This window comes from Myodes glareolus, chromosome X (assembly GCF_982192425.1).
Source record: "Myodes glareolus chromosome X, mMyoGla1.1, whole genome shotgun sequence".
Classification (NCBI taxonomy): Eukaryota; Metazoa; Chordata; class Mammalia; order Rodentia; family Cricetidae; genus Myodes; species Myodes glareolus.
The window spans coordinates 128883658-128906375 of NC_142053.1; the positions used below are offsets into that span (position 1 = coordinate 128883658).

Sequence of the window (22718 nt, forward strand, 5' to 3'; positions counted from 1 at the left end):
AGGAAATACTTGTTATAGGCTGGATTCATTTTGCTATAACAAGTAACACGTGAAGTCAGTCTGTCCAGATGGAAAATGTAATGATATTCATTAAGGAAGTTATTAAAACGCTAGGATCTAAATAACCACCTTCTAACATTTGTTTCAGAGCTATGTGATGACAGCAAGAGAGAGCAATGATTTAAGCACCATTGCAGACAGTTTGAGTGAAAAATTGAGAATCCACAAAACAGGCTTAATCTACAGAAGCTCAACCCAGGATAGAGAGTTTGAACAGGGCCTGTACCAATATCTTTAATTGAAGAATAAGCATATATGTGTTTCTACACCTTCTTTGTTCAGTTTCCATTTAGGGTATTCTTGAATAATGTTTTCAGTAACCTGAGTAGCTGCAGATCAAGTACCAGCTTTGTACAAGCCCTTGTGCTGATAGTAGTATCGCGGGCAGCACTCTTTGTCCTAGAAATGGCCTTGGCAAAAGAGGAAATTTACAAATAGTCTCCACTTTAGATGTTAGAGTTTTGACTTCCTTAGAATTCTAGGCCTAAAGCATGGACCCTAGAAAACACATTAAAAGTTTCAATAAGTACTTCTTTGTTGTGTCTATATATCAGCACCAATGATCCTTATTAGAGAAAATATTGTATATAGGGCTGAGGAGATGCCTCAGTGGTTAACAGTGTATACTTCTCTTGCAGAGGATCTGAGTTCAGTTGTCAGCATCCATATTAGGCTGCTCACAACCACATGTAACTCCAGGTCCAGGGAATTCAGTTTCTCTGTGCATCTTCATATCCTTTCTTCCATCACTTCATAAGCATCTCAAGAAACCCGTAATTCACATGTGGATTAACCCCCTTTGAGAAAGGGGCTCAGAAAAATTCCATTAGCCAGAGCAAGTGTGGTGTCAGGTGAAGACCAGAGTGCTGAAGTTATCAAGGTCTGCTTCACTGGGGCTAAGGAGATGGATTGGTGGTTAAGAGCACTTGGTGCCCATGCAGAGGACCTGGGGTTCAGTTCCTAGCACCTGGTCTCCACAGAAACTTAGCTGCAGTGTGCACATACCCACATGTGTGCACATACACATACATACATAATTAAAGATAAAAGTAAATATTTAAAAAGAAAAAAGAGAAAATATTGCATCTAACAACTTTCATTGTAGCTCTTTTCTCAGTATCATCAGAAACCATCGTAAAATAAAATTGTGGAAATAGTTGACCTTCCTGCTTTGCTTAAAGAATCTTTTTGTAAAGATTTATGATGTATGTATTGTAATGTTCTGTCTGCATGAATGCCTACTGGCCAGAAGAGGGCACCATATCTCATTACAAATGGTTGTGAGCCACCATGTGGTTGCTGGGTATTGAACTCTCTACTTCTGGAAGAGAGCCAGTGCTCTTAACTGCTGAGTCATCTCTTCAGCCTTACAGATTCTTTTGATTCTACTTTTACCACTGAATAAAGCTACTCTGGCAGAGACAAGTAGGAATGTAGAAAAAAAATGGTTGCTTAAATTGATTTGGGAGATCCAGAGATCAGTACTAAAATGGTTATTTTTCAAAAATTTGTTTTTATGTATATATGTGTGCATGCCTGTTTGTGTATATACATGTGCCCACAGTGCCAGAAGCAGGACATTGGATCCCTTGGAACTGGAATTATACAGACAGTTGTGAGCCACCATGTGGGTGCTCAGAACTGAACCCCAGGTCCTCTGTATGTGCACCAGTGCTCTTAACCACCGATCCATCTCCTTAGCCCCAGTGAAGCAGATCTTGATAACTTCAGCACTCTGGTCTTCACCTGACACCACACCTGCTCCAGCTAATGGAATTTTTCTGAGCCCCCTTCACAAAGTCCACACGTGAGTTACAGGTTGCTTGAGATGCTTATGAAGTGATGGAAGAAAGGGTATGAAGATGCATAGTGTAAAAAAAAACCTTAGCACAAGGCCCAAGTTGAGTTGGGGGCTTGCAAGTCATGAAAACAATGTCTCAGGAAACAGAAGAGAAACGCAGATGGAAGTCTGCCTATTGAGGGGTGGTCCATAAGTGAGGTCACAGCAAGAGGATGCTACCTCTCCATATTTCTCCCTTTCAGAATACAGCTCCTTATTTTCTCTCATTAATTTTTAAAAAATAGTTACTGCTGTAGTACTGTTATCATACCTTGTAATTAACAAAGCTCATTAATACCGCGTGTATTCAGTTAGCAGTCAAGTTTCTCCAAGTTGCCTTTCTTTAAATGCAGTATTATTCCTCTCACTGCTCTCTGGTCATTGGGCAGAAATTTCAATTTAATACCTTTGCTCATGGCACTCTACTCTTCTGTTACCCAGCCTTTTCTCGAATCCCCTTTTCCCTTCTTTCCAAAGCAAACTGTAGACTAGCTCAGTAAGCATTTTGAACATCTCTAATAGTTTAAAGCTTCCATAACTCAAATATGTTGTCAGAAAATAGAGGTGTGCTCTGATTGGCTGAAGTGGCACTGTCATCTCCAAGGCCATTGCCATGATTTGTATTGCTTGGCTATTGTTTATACAGCACACAACATCCTTGACATCTGATTTGATCAAGTTTTTAGAAATATTTTAATTAGATTGGGGCTTTCTGTTTATATTGCATGTTCAGTGACCATTTATTAGTATTTTTGAATGTATTTTAACTAATAAATTAAAAACAGAGTTCATACACTTTAATGTAGTGCCATGTCATGTTTGGATATCTGTATACATTGAATAATGTGTAGCTTATGTTAAACACAGCCATTTCCTCAGACATTTATCATTTCTGTTTTTAAGTTTTTATTTTTACGAATGTGAGCCTGCATGAGTACATGCACATGTCGTGTTTTTTGAGGCAGAAGAGGATGTGGGGTCCCCCTGAAACTGAAATCACAGGTGGCTTGTGAGCTACCATGTGGGTGCTGGGAACTGAAACTCCATCCTCTGCAAGAGCAGTAAGCATTTTTAATGGCTGAGCCGTCTCTTTAGCCTAGCGTCATAAGTAGCCACACAGGAGGCTATGACAGGATTCCAGGGTTCTTTGCTTATTAAATCATAGCTTAGTTCCTATTGATCATTTTTTGTCCATCTTCCTTCCATTGTCCCTAAGCTCTGGTAGTCAATTTTTCTGTTCCCAATTTGTGCAAATTGAGTTTATTTAAATATTCTACACATGAATAGGATCATGTAATACTTGTGTTTCTGTGCCTCCATTATTTTCCTTAAAATAAAGATCTCCAGTTCCATCCATGTTGAACTGATAACAGGATCTTATTCCTTTCAAGGATGAATACTAGTCTATTGAGTATATTTATCATGTTTTCTTTATCCTCTTATCAATTGCTAGACAGAGTTGCATCCATGTCTTTGCTGTTGTAAAGACAACTGCAGTGACCATGGGGGTGCAAATGTTTTTGTCTGGGTTTCTGCATTTCTGTCTCCCTATATCTCTTTCTCTGTGTGTGCGCGTGCATGTATGCACGTGTGTGTGTGCACGTGTGTGCGCACGTGTGTGTGTGTGTGTGTGTGTGTGTGTGTAGACCAAGTCATTGTATATCCCAGGCTGGCCTCAAGACTCACGATCCTCTCACCTGAGACTCTTCTGCCTCAACTTCCCAATTGATGGGATTATAGATAGATGTTCATTTAACTTTTAATTATTTCACATTTTAGAACTTATAAAATTTAACATTGCATGTAAATTCAACTAATTACCCTGTATCATATCCCCTGTTCCTATTATTTACTAACATACCAGTGCTAATAGAAGTGCTGTTCTTACCTCTTTTCTCTCCTTGAGAAAGCCTATTAATTCTCTGACTCACCTAAAATGTCACCTTCTCCTTAAAGCCTTCCCTGTCTAGATAGAACAGATTACCTCCCCCCACCCCCAGCAAATCTTTTCCGTGTTGGAAGTGGAACCTATGGCTTTGATTTTGCTAGGCAAATGATGTACCACTGTGCTACATCTACTTCCTCGTTTCTCTGAAGCATCTTGTTTATATGTCACATTACTTATTTCAGTATGACTTGCAAGGTACTCATTCTGACATTATAGTTAGTATATACTTAACTGTGCCTTATTCATAAATAAGAATATCATTGCTGTCTCTTACTCATAACTGTGCCTTATTCATAAATAAGAATATCATTGCTGTCTCTTACTCATAACTGCCATCACTGGACTTAGAACATTGCCTTTGCAGGACAATTGTGTAAATGGTTTCTGCTCTTTTTTTCAAGAGCTATTTTCTAAATGAATATCCTTTTATTGGATTTTTTGAGTTAAATTGAATTTCATTTTAGCTCTATGATTGTGAATTTTTCTTGAGACAGGGTTTCTCTGTATAACAGTCCTGGCTGTCCTGGAACTAGCTCTTGTAGACCAGGCTGGCCCTGAACTCACAGAGATCCACCTGCCTTTGCCTCCCAAATGCTGGGATTAAAGGCGTTTGCCACCACTGCTCGACCATGAAAATTTAAAGGATATTTATCAATTGTATGATACAGCAGTGTCAATACTTAACACTGGTGCTTAGTACCATTTTCTTTGCCTTTTATCCTGTAGTGTATTATGGTCTCATTTCTTTCAATATGATGTATCTTCTCCATGAATGTAGAGATTTCTTTCTTTCATTGTTCCTGTGTCTCTTTAGAGTACTAACGGCGGCTGTCTCATCTTATATTCGTTTATTTTAGGTCACTGGCCCTTTTCAGATTAGAAATCCCCCTGTGATAGCAAACAGAAGTAATATGACTTCTTCCCCACTCCTGGATGCCAGCCCAATGGAGCACCCAGCCCTGTTCAATGATATCAAGATCGAGCCTCCAGAAGAGCTCCTGGCTAGTGATTTCAACCTGCCCCAGGTGGAACCAGTTGACCTCTCCTTTCACAAGCCGAAGGCTCCTCTCCAGCCTGCTAGCATGCTGCAAGCTCCAATACGGCCTCCCAAGCCACCGGCTGCAGCCCAGGCCATGGCAGTGCCCACTTCATCTGACACAGGCACTTCAGCGGCCATTCCTACGGTTCTCACTCCAGGCTCTATCCTGGCGTCCTCCCAGGGGACGGCGGGCCAGCCGATTTTACATGTGATTCATACCATCCCCTCAGTCAGTTTGCCAAACAAGATGGGTGGACTAAAGACAATCCCGCTGGTGGTGCAGTCTTTGCCTATGGTCTATACCAGTCTGCCTGCAGACGGGAGTCCTGCAGCTATTACTGTCCCACTCATTGGAGGGGACGGCAAAAATGCTGGGTCAGGTGAGTGCAGGGTTTACAGCTTCCTATAGTCACTCGCCTTCAGAGAACTAGCTTTCTGAGCCATTCTGTTTTGTCTCTTTTTTACCTCTTCCAATTGGGAGGGACACTGTTTCAAAGGGAACTTGTTTTAATTATCATTTTTTAAGAAGTGGTTCTAAAGTAATTTCTATATAATGCTTAAGAATGTATAATGAGCCATGTGTCTTGGCACATATCTGTAATCTCAGCATTTGAGAGGCTGAGGCAGGAGAGTCCCAAACTAACCTTGGACTGCAAGCTCCAGGCCACACTGGGGCAAGGAACTCGTGACAAGGAGACCTTGTCACAAAAGAACCTATAATTGATCTCCATTAGATAGACCATGTTTCTCAAACAAGGATGCATATTCTTGAGTGAAATATTACGTGCCTTCCTAGAATCTTTATATGTTTTTATTTGATAGTAAATAATTTAAAGCACTATATTTTAAAATATTGCTATTTTAAAGGAAAATGCAAAAGTTGAACTCTGAGTTAAATTACAAACTAAATAAGAAAAATTGCACTCAGTGAGACCTTGTTCATCCTGGGACTTCCTAGATTACTGCGCTATTTGCTTTCTGTGCCATTAGGAAGACTTTGTTAGAAAACTCACTATTCCTCCCAGTGCCATAATTTAGCCGAGCTCTGTGGTGTCTCACCACACCGTCCCTGTTCTCTATAGAAAAGTCTCGGCAATATAGCCACGTTTCCTGGGCAGCCCTTTATTTGACATCTATGACCTTCCTTTTAAGATTTTATTGCTTTGAAGATTTTATTTGAGTTCAAGAGTATGAGGCCATTTTTCCTAACCGCGTTGGGAATTCGCATGAAGACTTTATGATGTGACTCTGTACCTCTCCAGGGACACTCACCACAGGGCTCCCTAGTACTTAACTACAGATCAGTTGTTGAACAAATAAGATTGAAAATTTGCTTGGAAGAGTTTCATATGCTATCATCTATTTATTTATTTATGCTTTGTGGTACTGCTAGTCCTAGTACTCTCCTACTACCCCCGGCCTTATTTTTGATTAAAAAACAAAACAAAACAAAAACAAAACAAACGTTTTCTTGAGATAACAGTTTCATGAATTGACTCAGACTGGTTTAACACTTATTACCCAAGCAGTTGTTGAATTGTGATTATTCTACATCAGCTTATTGAGTAGCTGGGGTTACAGGTCTATGTCACCAGACCTATCTTATTTAACTTTTTTTAAAAACTTTATTTAACCTTATTTCATGTACATTGGTATAATGATGTCAGATTCTCTGGAACTGGAGTTCCAGACAGCTGTGAGCTGCCATGTGGGTGCTGGGAATTGAACCCTGGTCCTCTGGAAGAACAGTCAGTGCTCTTAACCACTGAGCCATGTCGCCAGCCCTTATTTAACTTTTGAAGTGAGCTCAGAATTCAGAACGTATAAATTAAGCCCCATCTTTCATTGTCCTCAACAACAGTTCCCTTTTCAGAATTATGTTTATTTTGTTCATAATCAGAAACGATAAAAGAAAATCTGTTGCTTCTAATTTGGTCTGAAATATTTGCTATCACCATGTGTGTAATATTACAATCAGCTTTGAGTGTTGTAATTGTTGGGATAATCCTAGGAATTCTCTCAAGACAGTCAGGGAACTCTTCAGAGACTTCAGTGTCTCCAAAATACATGGAACCCATCTTTCCTGCAGACCCTTTCCCAGGAGCTGGAGGTAGAGGGATGGATATATCATACTTAGATCATGTGCTGGAGAAATTCACATTCTGGTGATGGGAGAACAGTCATTGCTACCCTTCCTTCAAAGACACCAAGACATCTCTGTCCTTTCTTATGCTAAAAAATTGTTTAGTAGTTACTGTCTTCCTCCTCTCTCTTTTTTTTTTAAGATTTTTCTATCTTCTACTTCTTAATGTGGGAATCCTGAAAATAACTGTCGAGGTGAAAATAACTGTAGCAGTGCAAACGTCCTGGTCTACAGTTCTCCCTTTCTTTGTTTTTAGTCAAAGTTGACCCCACCTCCATGTCTCCACTGGAGTTTCCAAGCGATAGTGATGAGAGTGCAATTGAGAGTGGATCTTCAGCCTTACAGAGTCTGCAGGGATTGCAGCAAGAGTAAGTACTTAAAGTGTGTGTGCGTGTGCATGTGTGTGCGTGCATGTGCACACAAGCATGCATGTATAGAGTTAGAATTAACAGAACACAGCAGTAAAAGATTGAGGAAAACAAAATATAAGCTAACTACCTTCCCCAAGAACTATATAAGTGTGTGTACGTTTGTAGTGTTTGTCTCTAACAGCCTGGCTTTCTAATCTTGAAAAGAATTGGAAGCAATTAGCTTGCATTAAGCAACTATGATTTTTTTATTTTTTGTTTTAAATGTTTTATTCATTTTACTTACCAACCACAGTTCTCCCTCCTTCCCCCTCCTCCTGTCCCTCCCCCCCTTTCCCACAACCCCATTCCCTCCTCAGACAGGGTAAGGCCTCCCATGTGGAGTTAGCAGAGCCTGGCACATTAAGTTGTGCAGGACCAAGCCCCTCCCCACTGCATCAAGACTGAGCAAGGCATCATTCCAGCATAGAGAATGGGCTCCAGAAAGCCAACTCATGCACCAGAGATAGATCCTGGTCCCACTTCCAGGGGCCCCTCAAACAGACCAAGCTACATAACTGTCACCCCCATGTAGAGGGTCTAGTTTGGTCCTATGCAGGCTCCCTCGCTGTTGGTCTAGAGTGTGTGAGCTCCCATAAGCTCAGGTCAGCTGTCTCTGTAGATTTCCCCTCCATGATCTTGATCTCTCTTGCTCATGTAATCTCCCCTCCTTCTCTACCTCTGAACTCCAGAAACTTGGCTTGGTGCTTGGTTGTGGATCTCTCATCTGCTTCCATCAGTTACTGGATGAAGGTTCTATGATTACAATTAAGGTTGTCATCAATCTGATTACAGGGAAAGACCAGCTCAGACACCCTCTCCACTATTGCTAGGAGTCTTAGCTGGGGTCATCCTTGTGGATTCCTGGGAATTTCCCTAGCACCTGGTTTCTCCCTAACCCCATAATGGCTTCCTCTATCAAGCTATCTCTTTCATGAGTAAACATGTGATATAAAAATGCATTTTGTTAAGCATGAGAGTGGCACATGTTGAATGTTCACCCTGTTTGACAACGTAGCTGCTCAAAGAAAAATTACCACCTCCAGTGCTTTCTCAGTGAGCTGCATTTATTTCCTAAGCAGACTGGCCAAGTTGAAAGAATTGCTTACATTGTTCCAGCTATTTCTTCTCTTAGGGAGCTAGCATTAAATTTGCATAAATGATAAAATGGTATGAAATCCCACCACTGTAATTGGTCTAATCTTTCTTCCTTTACTTAGACCAGCAATGGCGGCCCAAATGCAGGGAGAAGACTCTCTTGACTTAAAGAGAAGACGGATTCACCAGTGTGACTTTGCCGGATGCAGCAAAGTGTACACCAAAAGCTCTCACCTGAAAGCTCACCGCAGAATCCATACAGGTCTGTCCCTCACCCCGCCCCCCCATACTCTTCCAGCTCCAGCACACACCTGCATACATAAGAGGAGGCTAGAGGGAGAGAGAAAAACTGCAAGGAAGAGAAGATCACTTATGGGTTTTCGTCCTATTATTATTCTTATCCTAACACCAAGAACAGTCTAGCAAAAACAGAAAGCCTGGTACCTTCCAAGTAAATTGCTGCTGTGCCTAGTTTTGCAGTGCTATGTAGTAAATAGGCCCAAGGCATCATGCATGGAATAAGCACTAAGCACTCTACATCACCAGGCCCCGTCGATTTTTGTTTTGTTTTCTTTTGTTGTTCACTTTTTTTTTTTTGACACGGGATCTCATGTAGCCACCTCTGGCCTCAAACTTGCTATGTAGCCGAGACTGACCTTGAATTTCTAATACTTTTGCCTTCATTTCCCAAGTGCTGGGATTATAAGCATTCAATACCAAACCCATCATATTTTTGAGTTTTGCTTAAGGAATCTCCATACTGTTTTCTATGTACTAGTTTACTTTTCTACCATCAGTATACCAGGAATTTTTTTCTCCATATTCTTCTCAGCATATTGTGCTATATTTGTTTATTTATTATGGTAGCTATTCTGACAGGGTAGGGTAGCATACAGGTTCCTTTTATGTGTCTGCAATGGTTGAAAACCAAGCATATTTTCATGTATTTACTGAAACATTTGTATTTCTTCTTTTCAGTAGTGGGTGTCCATATCATTGTCCCATTTAGTGAGTGAATTATTCATTTGCTATTCTATTGAGTTCTTTGCATATTTTGGATACTAATCCTCTCTCTTATGCGTAACTAGCAGAGGTTTTTCTTTCATGCTATTGCTTGTGTCTTTTGCTGATTATTTCTTTATTCTGCAGATGCATTTTAATTTTTCACCCCATGTGGCACATCTTGAGTTTATTACCTGAGCTCTTAGAGTCATTGAAGTATTTTACATATTTTCCTCTAAGTTTCACAATTATGGTTCTGACATTAGCTTCTATGCCATTGGGAGTTTAGTTTTGTTTAGTGAGAAATGGGGATATATTTTCAATCCTTCCTGTGTGAGTATCTACTTTTCCTAGCACCATTTATTGTCAAAGATGATCTTTCCCCAATATGTGTGCATTAGATATTTCTCATCATTGTAACTAAATATTTAAGCAAGTCAACGTTTTTTTTCTTTTGGTTTTTCAAGACAGGGTCTCCCAGTAGCTATGGAGCCTGTCCTGAAACTCATTCTGTAGACCAGGCTGCCCTCAAACTCACAGAGATCCACGTGTCTCTGCCTCCCAAAGTGCTGGAATTAAGGGTTTGCACCACCACCATCTGGCTGAGCAAATCAACTATAAAGAGAAAATTATTTTTTTGTTTCTAGTTTCAGAGGTTTTAGTGTGTGGCCACCTGCCTCTGTTGCTTCCGGTGAAGCAGAACATTGTGGACAAGACCATGTCAGTGAAGAGAGTGGCTCACCACATGGTGGTGTACAAGAGACACAGATAATCAAAGAAGGGACATGAACAAGATATGCTTTCTGAGTATATATATCTTCATGCTCCCATCCTCTATGCAGGCGCTGTCTTGTGTTTTCCATCACTTATGAATAATGTAAAGTTTTAAGAGCATCAATGGATTAAGCATTGATTATAACCCTCATAATCCAGTCACTTCTAGCATTACCAACTAGGGACAAGTCATCAACACGTAGCCCACATAACCTTTTGGGGTTGTTTTGTACGAAAACATATTTTTTTCTTTTGTCAAGAATTAGATGACTGTAGACATGTGGGTTTATTTCTAGGTTCTTTATTCAATTCCATTGGTTTATGTGTCTGATTTTTTTACCAGTACTGTTTTTTGTTGTTGTTGTTACTATTGCTTTGTAGTATATTTTATAATACCTTCAGCATTAATATCATAAACATTTTGTTAGATTACTTTGGCTATTTAGGTCTTTTGTACATCCATATCAATTTCAAGTAAGCCAGGCAGTTATAGCACACACCTTTAATCCCAGGACTCAGGAGGCAGAGAGTTCGAGGCCAACCTGGTCTACAGAGTGAGTTCCAAAACAGCAGAACTATTACACAGAGAAATCCTGTCTTGAAAAACAAAAAGGAAGGAAAGAAGGAAAGAAGGAAGGAAGGAAGAAAAAAAAGCAAAGGAAAGAAAATTAAAAGACTACAGTGCACATACATATTCAGCATCATTTTATTATATATTTTGTAAGAACCAGGGTCATGGCAGTGCTGGAAAGGGGTTTAGGAAGCCATGCAGGTTCACTGTTTACAACATGGAGCTAAGGAAGTGACGATAAAGGGATGTAGAACAGTCATAACGGTATCTACTTAGTGTCGGGTTCTGCTTTTATTTTTGCTTCTTTTTGAGTATCACCTGTATTTTTTAATAGAAAAATAAAACTCAGGAGGAGAGGGAGTGGGGGGGAGTGGGAGGGTGTTGGGAGGAGGGGCAGAAATGGAAACTTTTATAATTTAATAAACTTTGAAAAAAAAAACTCAGGTTGTCGGGCTTGGCAGCAAGCACCTTTCCCAAGTGAAGAAGACCATCTCAGTGTTCTCTCTCTCTCTCTCTCTCTCTCTCTCTCTCGTCTTGTTTTATTGCTGTGCATAAAATTTCAAGCACTGTATTTAAAGGGAGTATAGATTATAGACATCTTTGCCTTGTTTTATATTGTACAAGAAATACTTCCGGTTTGTCCTCATTCTATATTATGCTGGCTATCGACTTGCTGTATATAGCCTTTATCATGTTGAGATGTGATCCTCCTATTCTTAATTTCTTCAAGGCTTATATTATGACTATATGTTGAACTATATCAGAGTTCTGTCCTGCATTTATGGAGATTATCATGGGATATTTATCTTTGATCCTTTTTATGTACAATGTTACATGTTGATCCATCCTGGAACACCAGAATTTAATCAAGTTAACCATGGCTTATTATTTTTGATATGCTGTTTGAGTTGAAAATAATTTATTGATGATTTTTGTGTCTGTGTTCATCAAGGCTGTTGTCCTGTACCTTGTTTGCTTTCTTTTTCTTTTATGTGTTCCCATCAAGTTTTGGTGTCTAGATGACACTGACCTTAACTTGAACAAAAGCTTCTTTAGCCATAATAAAAGGCAAAGATCTTGAAATAGAAAGATGGACTTCGTCCTGAACTGTTTTGAATCTGAGTGTTCTAGCAGTGAGCTCAGATTGCCACATGGTGGCACTACCTTAACAAGTCAGTTATTACTCATCTGGGTGTAGTGAAAATAGGAGCTCCTAGGAGAAATCCTTGAGCAGTTACAATAAAGTCTATACATAGCAAAACTGTTGTGGAGTGTGGAGACGGGATACTACTATGTTGAATAAAAGTAAAAAGAAAATCTCATTTGCACTCCCTACATTCACTGAAATCCTGTTCTTCTTTCTAGATGTTAATAATCTTGCATAACCTACCAGTCTCTTCTTTTGTTCAGTGAAAGAGACAGACAGGGTAGCTCTGCCTAGCCTAGAACTCACTATATAGACCAGGCTGGCCTTGAACTCAGAAGTCTCCCTGTCTCTGCCTTGTGGGTCTGAAATAAAAGGTGTGTACCACTACACCCAAGATTGTCTTTAGTCTTTAATGCTTTCAGCTGTGTGCCATTCTTCTTAGAGGCTAATGCAGCAATTTCTGAATATTGAAATGATCAGTAACTAACATCTTTAACCAACCAAATAGTTTCCTGGTAATGTTCCAAACGCGTAAGGTAGACCAGATTTCATTCTGTCGTCCATTATCTACTAATTAATTAGTGAACACTTGAGAGGGTTAGTAGGCAGCAAGCAGTAAGTCAAAAGAGAAGATGCAAATCTGATTGCCACCAGACTTTAAAACAGCCAAAAGCAAATGCCTCGGAAATTTTATAATGAGGAAAAGAGGGATAGAAGAGCAAAGACTGTTAGAATCCTAATACATTCTGTGTCTGCATTATTGTCTTTTATTATAAAATAGTACTCATTCTAGTAGATGAGAAACAGAGAAGCAGATAAAGGAAAAAGCAAATATTGCTATGATTTGTGATCTGCATTTATCCACAGTTAATGTTTATTTGTTCACATACATACTTCTTTTAATCAAAATAAAGTTTTGGCTGAGTGGTAGTGATGCACACCTTTAATCCCAGCACTCAGGGGACAGAGGCAGGAGGATCTCTCTGAGTTTGAGACCAGCCTGTCCTACAGTGTGAATTCCAGGACAGCCAGGGCTACACAGAAAAACCCTATTTTGAAAATAAAATTAGATTTATTTATGTTTATTGTATGTGTATGGGTGTTTCCCCTGTATGTATGTATGCCTGTGTACCACGTGTGTGCCTAGTGCCACAGAGGCTAGAAAGAGACATCAGATCCCCTGGAACTGGAGTTACTGATGGTAGTGAGTTATCATATGGGTGCAGAGAATTGAGCCTAGATCCTTTGCAAGAGCAGCCAGTGCTCAGAACCACTGAGCCATCTCTCCAGCCCCAACTAATTAACTTTTGTGACACAATCTCTCTTAGGAACACAGACTAGCCTCAAATTCTTGAACCGCCTACCTCACATTCTTTAGTACTAGGATTGCAGGTGTTCACTACCAGTCCAGTCCTGGTTTATTTTTTGTTAATATATATATATGATATAATGGCTATCATATATGTTATATACGTCTACATCATGATTTTAAAGTATTCAAACAGTACAAAAAGTTGTTAAAAAAAAAGATCTACTATCCTTCACCTTCACTTTTCTCATTGTTGATACTTTTCCTATAATTTCTGTTTCAATGTGTTGATGTTTCCTTTATCCTGAGTGTATAAGTGTGTGGTATATGACCTGTGCTATAATGGGATTGTGCTTTGATAGTTCTTCCTGTACTACTTTTTTCCAGTTTTTTTTTCCTCTCCTGGTCATACATGTCCCATATATAATCCAGTTTTAACCTTAGGATTTGGAGCATGGAGCTGTTTAAAATAATTGAGCTTGACAGCTCTCCCCATTCCTCTCCGTGGAGGAGTTTATGACCAGACAGAGGACCAAGCAAGCTTCAACTGAGTGCTCTTTCCATTGAATCACGTGTTCGTGTTGTCGATGGATTTATTTCAGATCATCTATTAGGAAGTGTCCGGTGAAAGACTATAGCTAGACTCGAGTAGTGGAGTAGAAAGTGGCAGCCACCTGGATTTGTGTTACAGTTTGCATGTCAAATTCCGCCTACAGGCTCCTGTGTTTGAAAACTTGGCCCCCAGCTGCTTGTGCTGTTTGGGGGAGGTTGTGGAATTTTGGCAGTTGGGGCTTGGCTGTAGGAACTGAATCTCTGGGAGATAGGCTTACATCCCCGACCGACTTTTCCTCTTTCTGCTTCCTGATCTGCAGAGATGTGAGTACACACTGAACCAAGCTCCTGACATGATGGAGCCGCCTGCCACCATGTCTACTTTGCCTTAATGGACTGCATGCCTGTAAACCATGACCCAGAATAAGTCCTTTCTTCCCTAGCATTCCCTAGAAATGCTTCTTGCCAGGCATTTGGTCACAGCTAGGGGAATACAGTTTGTACTAGCAATCTAATTTTTTCTTTTTTCTTCTTTTTGAAATAGTACCTCACTATATAGCCTTGCATAGCCTGGAACTCACTATGTAGAATAGCCTGGCCTCAAACTTGTAATGTTGTTCCTCCTGCCTCTCCCTCTTGAGTGATAGGAGTGCCGGCAAGCTTTCCTATGTCCAGCCTCCATTGTCTGCCTTTTAAAATGTTTTGAACAACCTTGTGAGATATTTCTGCATCTGTTTAGACTTGAGAAAATGCACTTGGCCAGTGCAAAGTGACTCTTTACTATATATAGGTTAGTGTGGTAGAAGCAGGATTCAGACTGTTTGAGAGCCGGGGTTCTCTCCACTTTACTGTCTCAACCTAAGTTTAGACCTTCCGCAAACAGCACTGTGTAGTTGAGCCAATGTGTGAAATAATGCATATGCTAATCAGCTAGATTTAACCAGTCCACAGTGTGTACGTATTTTGAAACTTGTAGAATACAAGCAATATGATGTTTATTTGTTAAGCTAACTAATTAAAAAGGTGAATGAGAGTACCCATTTACAGTGATTGTCTTACTTTTGGACTCAAGCTTTGATATAAATTATGCATTCTGCTGTATTTCTGGTAGCATGTCATTTGCTGATTACCTTAATTTCGCCATATTTCCCCTGCAGGAGAGAAGCCTTACAAATGCACCTGGGACGGCTGCTCCTGGAAGTTTGCTCGCTCGGATGAGCTCACTCGCCATTTCCGTAAGCACACGGGCATCAAGCCGTTCAGGTGCACAGACTGCAACCGCAGTTTTTCTCGATCTGACCACTTGTCCCTACACCGCCGGCGTCATGACACCATGTGAATATCCCAGGCCACAACAGACGTGCTGTACTGGTCTCCTGAGTGTGTGCTGAGGTTGAGACTCTGTTTGCCTCTTTGACTACAACTTGCCCCTGTGATTGGGGTTAGAACAGCCTACTGAGCCAGGTTGATGAGACTGGAGACCAGTTAGCTGGTCTCCATCAGGCTCTTCATATTCCACTTTCACCTCTCCACTGTCCAGACTTCAGTTTTGTCAACCTCTTCCTGGGTTGAATTCTAGTGCGGCGCCCATGGTTGCCCTCCCTGATCCCTCATGCTATGTTATAGACATTTTTCCTACAATAACAAACAAAACAGGAATCAAACTCAAGGCTGTGAACAAACATCCGCTGCTCCCCCTTTTCTCTTGTTTTATAAAACCTTTATCCATATATATATATATATATATATATATATATAATGGATAAAGTATATATATATATATATATATATATATATATATATATATATATATATACTGTAACCAGTACTTAAAGTCACTTAGTGATGTCCTAAAATGAGGTTTTTTTTTTCAAAGTCATAGGTACAAGGGGCATAACGGTGTTGATTGGTCAGATTTACAGAGAATTGAGTCTGAAATACAGAGTCTCATTCTAACCCCAAAGGTTTTGTAGATCCAGTTTTACTTGTTCTTACCAGTTTGGTTTACAGACAATACCAGCCCTCCTTTTTGAAGTCCATCAAAGAAATGAAGGGATTTTTTTGACCTCCTATTCCTCCTCATGCTCCTTTATAATTAAAGGTCTTATGGCACAATTACATTCTTTTTAGATTAAGTTTGGACAAATATTCAAAGCACAGAAAGACAGATCAATAGGGAGAAGTATCCTAGGAAAGTGTGTTGGGCTGTGACAGGAAAAGGCAGACCTGGGAGGACCCTGTGAGCAATTATTTGGATAAGGTGTTAGCACTGCTGTTAATCCCAAACCTCATGCAAAGGGCAGCCTTTTGCAAAGGCTCTGTCGCTGGGCTCCACTGCACTGTTGATTCTTTTGTTTACATGAAGCAACCGTTCGTCTGATTCCCTGAGAGAAATTGCACACTGAGCATGTTATACAGAGGTGAGGGGTTGCACTAAATGAATTTTGTTTACTTCGTGCCATTTTTTTTGGCTCTCCTTCTGTTTTTAGTGAGATAGAAAAGATTGTTTTTCCGACACTGGCATATGAACTGCTATCAATCCCCAAGCCATTTTATTTTAGGCGTAACAGCAGGATGCATAGTATACATTTGATTGCCCAATCAGACTGTTCCTAATATTCTCTGGGGCAGAAAACCCTCTGTTCCTGGCCCTGGACCTCAGATCTACCTCCATGTGGCATATCCCATCTCCTGAGAAACAGGGGAGGGGCTCTGTGTCAATAGAATTGGACGCAGCCTCTTGCCTAAAGGTTGTCTTCATACTAAACCTTTTTTCTTGGCAGATATTCGAAAGTTCTAGCGTGAATACTTTAGGTTACTACCTCCTGTGGCTGTCCTTTCTAGCTAAATCCTAGAACTCTACCATCTAGAAGGGGTCCTGTCTACTTCTATCCAGATGAGGCAAATACGGGTTCGATTCTTTCTCCAGATAGTTCCTTGAGGCCTTACAGACCTATACACTCCTCCCAGGGATCACACTAGTAAACCAAATTAAAGAAAAAATTATGTGATTGGTTGCAATATTTGTCCAATTTTATATGTTATCCTCAAAATTTATCTATAGTTGAGGAGAAAGTAAGTAGAATGTGCTTATGGCCATTGCCAGTTAACGCCATGCACACAGTGGTTCTAGTCTCATATTTTGATAGTTCTGGTTTTTTTTTAATTTACCTTGTTGTTTCCAGACCATAAATTCTCCATAAGTTAAGTCCTACTTGTGCTTTTCAAGATGACATGTAGGTTTTCCTATTATCATTATCTTCATATAGGATTTTTCCTGACTTGGGGTATGCAAGTTCCAAGCTGTATGTATACTAATTACTAAAGCACTAATAAATATCTAGGGTCAGTCTATTAATGGGGACCACATTGTATGACAGATTGATAAATGTATATTACTACCATGCATGGGCTTAAGCTTATAATTGAGTAGTTGGTACAATATTATAGAACTGAGTCCAAAGGGTTACCTACCCTTTTCCCACTTTAGATCCTAAGGTTTGTTTTCCAGAGTTCAGAATTGACATGTGCCCCTTAGACTTCAGGATATTGAGACATATAGTTAAAATATTAACATTGAGACATATATTTACAAATGAGCACTATCAAATTATAGTACTCATAAGGGTGATCAAATTAGGATCCTAAATGTTGATGTTCCTAGCATCTCTGAGCCTTTATTCAAATATATTTCTGCAGAGTGATAATAGACCGTGCAAATGCTTGGTTTGTTGTCTTTAGGCAAGAAACAATTTGAACCCTATTCTTGTTGCCCTTTTTTTTCCCCAAAAATGGTAAAATCTTTCTAGTTACAAACATATTCTTTAGAAATGTGTCATAATTAAGAAATTTTCAGAGTAAAGAGATTCAAACACAGTACAGTGTAGAGTTACTGCACCAATAGCACATACAAGTTTGCTAGATGGTGGAGCAGAAAGAAAATGAAATGTATCTATCTCTCTTGGTTAATATCTGAGCTTCAACTAAGTTTAATGGGCTTACAACAGCAAAGCACTGTTAGTATGACATTTGCCTAGGGTATGGAAATCTCAATGGGATGATAATATTCAGAAATTTATTACAGTGGAATTCCTCCTGTAGACATTTTGGCAGCTGAACATAACTATTGATAATTGCCATTGTAAAATATAGAAAATATAAATTGGATTGATGGATTAGTGGGGTTCCTTATGTGCAGAATACAAATGTTTGTAAAAAGAATTTCTTTTTAAATAAATTTTCCATGTTGGAACTCTTAGGTTTTCAGAAAAAATGTGAAGGTAGAACAGAGATCCTGTTTACTGCACATCTTACATTAGTATGGTACACTTGTTACACTTAGTGGAACAATAATGATACGTTAATGTTAACTACAGTCAGTGCTATGTTCAGACGACCTTCGTTTTCATCTGCTGTCCTTTTTCTGTTTTAGTATCTCCTTCAGAATACTGCATTGTATTAATCGTCACAACTCCTTTGGTTGTGATGTCCTTGCTCTCAAGGACCTTGGGAGCATGTTCTTCAGTTGGGATTTATTTGATACTTTTCTCATGAAAAGACTAGATTAGTGGATTTGGGCCTGAACAAGCACACAAGTGAGTTACTATTTTCATAACATCGTATTTCTGTAGCTTATCATTCTTCATGTTGTCTTCAGTCACATGGCTGGGATAGTATATATGAGATTTTTCACATAGACCCCTTTTCCTATCATGCTACACTGTTTGGAAGGAAGTTATATGTGCAGCCCACACATGTGGAAATGGTGAGTTCTGAACCATGTCCTTGAGAGCAATGCATAAATTCTTTGGAATTCTTCTGCATGGGAGCTTTACTTCCTCTCCATTTATTTATTTTCATAATTATTTATGCCAACATGGACTCATTGATATTTATTTTATAGTTTATCTTATAATCCAATGCTACTTGTATTTTGTTGCCCAAACTGTAGCTTTGGCTGTTAGGAGCTCAATTAGTCCCTAAATCTTTTTTACCTACCCCATCATTTGTTTTTCAGCATGTGCTTGAGTTTTAGTGTTGTAAGATGTTCCAGGTTCATCTTGCTTTTGTTTTGTAGAGGGCACTTTCATAATCAGGCATTTCTTCAATGAGTTCTAATTCCTTCTACTGAAGAATTGTATCAGAAACCAAGGTCTGTGCTCTATGTGTGTTTGCTACTTTGGGGATATTATTTCTTCAAGGCTTCTCAGCCAATAGAACAAAGAAATATATGCATATATCTTACACTATATATATGCGCATGTCTATAAACATTTCCATATGTGATCTTCTTTATTATCTGCATATGAATTCATACCATTGTCTACAATCCTTAGTTATCTGTATAGCCTTCCATGCTAACAGTGAGAACCATAGCTCCACCTTCTGTGATTTATTAATTGTTGAAGTCCAGTTTATATACATATGAACAGAGTCTTAAGTATTATCCCATAAACCCATGAAAAATCAACCAAATAGAACCCGGTGCTTATGTACATGGTAGTAACATTTTTAGAACTTCAACAATTCCTTGAACCAGAATGGTCTACAAAATTCTTGAACTAAAGGTATCTGTATTCTCAATTCTATTCTAGCCCCTAAAAGCTTTCTCATACATGAAGCAAAAACCATTGGTGATTGATCTAACCTTGAATAAGTCAAGGAAGCTTGTTGATCCTCCATTTTTTGTGAGTGGGAAAGCAACCGCATGGGCCCAGTTTAAAGAAACACTTAGCACTGTCTTTTTCTCTACTAAATATGGATCTCTAACAACTGGGTGGTCCCCTGATTTGCCTCTCTTCTGTATTTTCCCAAGTTTTTAGGCAAGTCACATCACCTCTCTGTGCCTCTATTAACCCATCTAAAAATGGGGATCCACATATCTACCTCACAGGAGTGTTGTGAGGCTTCTTATTAATAGATGTTTAAAAAATGATGCGTGATCTCTAAATGAGCAAGAAAATATTATAATCATTACTATGATGCTAATTAGAGTACCCTATATTTATCCTATGGAAAGGAGAATAGCCCTCATCAGTAAACAGAGAAATTTAAGTCAATAAGAAAGATCAGTGAAAAGTGGCCGCTGGAAGCAATATTGTTTGTTCTGTTACTTTCCTTACATCCTGTAACTATGGGATTGTCAACTGTTTCCAGATTTGAAGCATATTAGGACCTAAAATAATAAGAGGCAAAATACAGAGTTTTGAAATTATATTTTTCTCCCTTTCTTACTCTGGTTGGACTGCATTACATATAACTTTGTCAGAAGCACAAAGACAATTTCTCAAAGCTTTTCAGTCTTTGGTCAGTTCTGTTTCATCAGTTCAGATTTCTCTTTCTGCGTGTACTGTACATTGAACAGTAAAGGTAGGAGGGGAGTGGGGTGGGACGGTTGGGTTGGGAGTGGACGGAAGAGAATGGAAATTATGTAGGTGGTTTTCAAACACTGGGGAATACTTTCCATTTCTTTTTTCTGGTGGTGGGTTGGGGACAAGGGAAGAGATAACTATTTTGTTAACAAATTCTCCTTCCCTTTCAGTAGATGTTTCCTAGGGTCAGTACAAATAGCCGTGTTGGATGTTACTTTTATAACTATGTTGTATACAGTGCTGTTTTCATTGTATTCCTGAATCAAAAGGGAAGACAGTCCCTAGTGATGTTCAACCCTGGTTTTGACAGGAGGTCACAGCAGGAGAGCAGTACCAGAAACTGACTTTTGTGGTGGGGAAAGGAGCCTGCAGTGAAAGGATTTATTGGAGTTTTGTCATTATTTAAAGAAATTATAAAACAGTATATTATGCATTAGTCTCTATAACTCTTCTGTTTGTGCCTCCTTATCTTAGTGCTTTAGAGCAGCACCTATTTTCACTCCATTTTATACTTGTTCCTGTTCAGAGGTATGATATTGAGCACTCTCTCATATCCAAGTCTGTTGTGTACCTGAAGATTCTCGAGAATTGTCTCAGTAAGCATGGCCACCCAGAGGTTACTCTATTGTAGCTCAGTGGGCACCTCCTACTGCAGCTTCCAGGCAGGGTGTGTGCTTGAATACTAAGCAATCTTGTTCTGTCTGATTACTGTACTTTTTTAATAATAAAAATATTTTAAACCAGAAACCATGGGTTTGGTGTTCAGTTTATCTTCTCATTGTATTTCTTCAGCGTGGAGCAAGTAGATTATTTTCTTTTTTGAAACTCTGCATAAAAAAGTGATAGAGGGTACTATATAGTATTGTATAGCCACAAAGGAAGTCATACAGTCTCAAACAATGTTTTTTTTTCTGTTTAAGTACATGAAGCCCTCCTAATTCTTGCTGTGTTATATTCAGACATGCCCATGAATAGGACTTGATGAAGACTGTATGCTGTTTTTGTATTTCCTATATAGAATCCTCCAAGAGTTCTAAGGGTATAGAGTCAATTGCCTAGGTTTTCCTGCCCAGGTCTTTTGGGGGGGGGGAAGTAAATAGGTAAAGGAGGGTATTAGGACAGTTTTAAAGTCCAAAGACATCTCAACACATTGCTAGTCCTGAGCAGACTCGTAGGAAGAAGTCTCTTCTGAAACTTTTGTGTTACAGAGAAGCATTAGAAGAAAAGTAAAAGGGGGGGGGGGGATTCTTTGAAGGAGATGGTGGCCAGAAGTTGGAAGGAAAATAAAAGTGGCTCTTCCCAAGGCTGTTGGGATGATGGATCCTAAAAAGAACAAACAACAAGTTTACAGATTTCCCCTCAGTGTTAATTTATTTTGTGAGAAGAAAAAAAATATTTTGAAAGTGTTGTTAAAAAGAGCTTTACAAGCCGGATGGTGATGGTGTACACCTTTCATTTCAGCACTCTGGAGGCAGAGGCAGGCAGATCTCTGTGAGTTCAAGGCCAGTCTAGTCTACAAAATGAGTTCCAGGACAGACAGGGCTACACAGAGAAACGTGTCTTGAAAACAACAAAGAGATGGAGGGAGGGAGGGAGGGAGGGAGGGAGAGAGAGTGAGTGTGTGTGTGTGTGTGTGTGTGTGTGTGAGAGAGAGAGAGAGAGAGAGAGAGAGAGAGAGAGAGAGAATGAAAGTTAGTTGGGTGGTAATTAAGGAAGCAGGACTTCTGAGCTTTGAGTCCCTCTCCTTTCTCATCACAAGTACCGGTGGTGACCAGAGTGTACAATTATATTGTGCCTAAGGGGCTTAACACACATAACAAAAGATTATCAGATAATTTTCCTATATGCAAGTCCATCCTGCGTATATAGTCTCCTTCTGTCGCTAGTAGTCATGCAGTCCATTTCTGAACCTCCAGCAGCTCCCACCAATACAAGCATGTACTTTCCCCACCTTCAGAACACTGATTCAGAGTTATTGAACCTGTGCTCCAGAAATAGAAACTTCCAAGGCCTCGGATGACGATTTCCACTTTCCTAGTTCCTGTGTTTAGATTGATTGTCATTACGTTGTCAGGAGTGGATTAGAGGTGACTCATCTCTGCCTCCTGTGCCGCCACAGACATCAGCACCTACAGGAACCCTCTTGTTTATCACCCACCATCTCCCTGGTACTTCCCAGCTGTAAAGAGAAGACTTTTCCATTTTTCAACCTCTCTTTTTCTTTAAAAAAAAAAAGTTTCAAAAAAAATTTTTTTTTTTTTGTGAGTGCCCTTTGTTGCTGACTGCCTTGTAAGAAATGGCCTATTTAGGTGTCTAGGAGAAACATTTTTTATCTAGATAAGTAATCAGAACTTTGGGAAAGAGTGAATGAACTTCATATCTGTAGCTGAAGGAATAGAGCTAACAACCCATGTACGTGGTCACTCCTCAGACTAAAAGGAATACAGGCATTGATCA

The 22718-nt window shown here is 39.5% G+C and overlaps 1 protein-coding gene across 2 annotated transcripts in view; it reads left to right on the forward strand.

The window, feature by feature from the left end:
* Klf8 (KLF transcription factor 8) overlaps positions 1–21008 on the forward strand; it is a 157371-nt gene extending 136363 nt beyond the window's left edge. For both annotated transcript variants that reach the window (XM_048461524.3, XM_048461523.3), the window contains exons 3-6: positions 4706–5267; positions 7287–7398; positions 8658–8797; positions 15048–21008. In XM_048461524.3, coding sequence (XP_048317481.1) covers positions 4706–5267; positions 7287–7398; positions 8658–8797; positions 15048–15229 — 996 coding nt within the window. In that variant the 3' untranslated portion in view covers positions 15230–21008. The remainder of the gene's footprint in view (positions 1–4705; positions 5268–7286; positions 7399–8657; positions 8798–15047) is intronic.
* The last annotated feature ends 1710 nt before the right edge of the window (positions 21009–22718 follow it).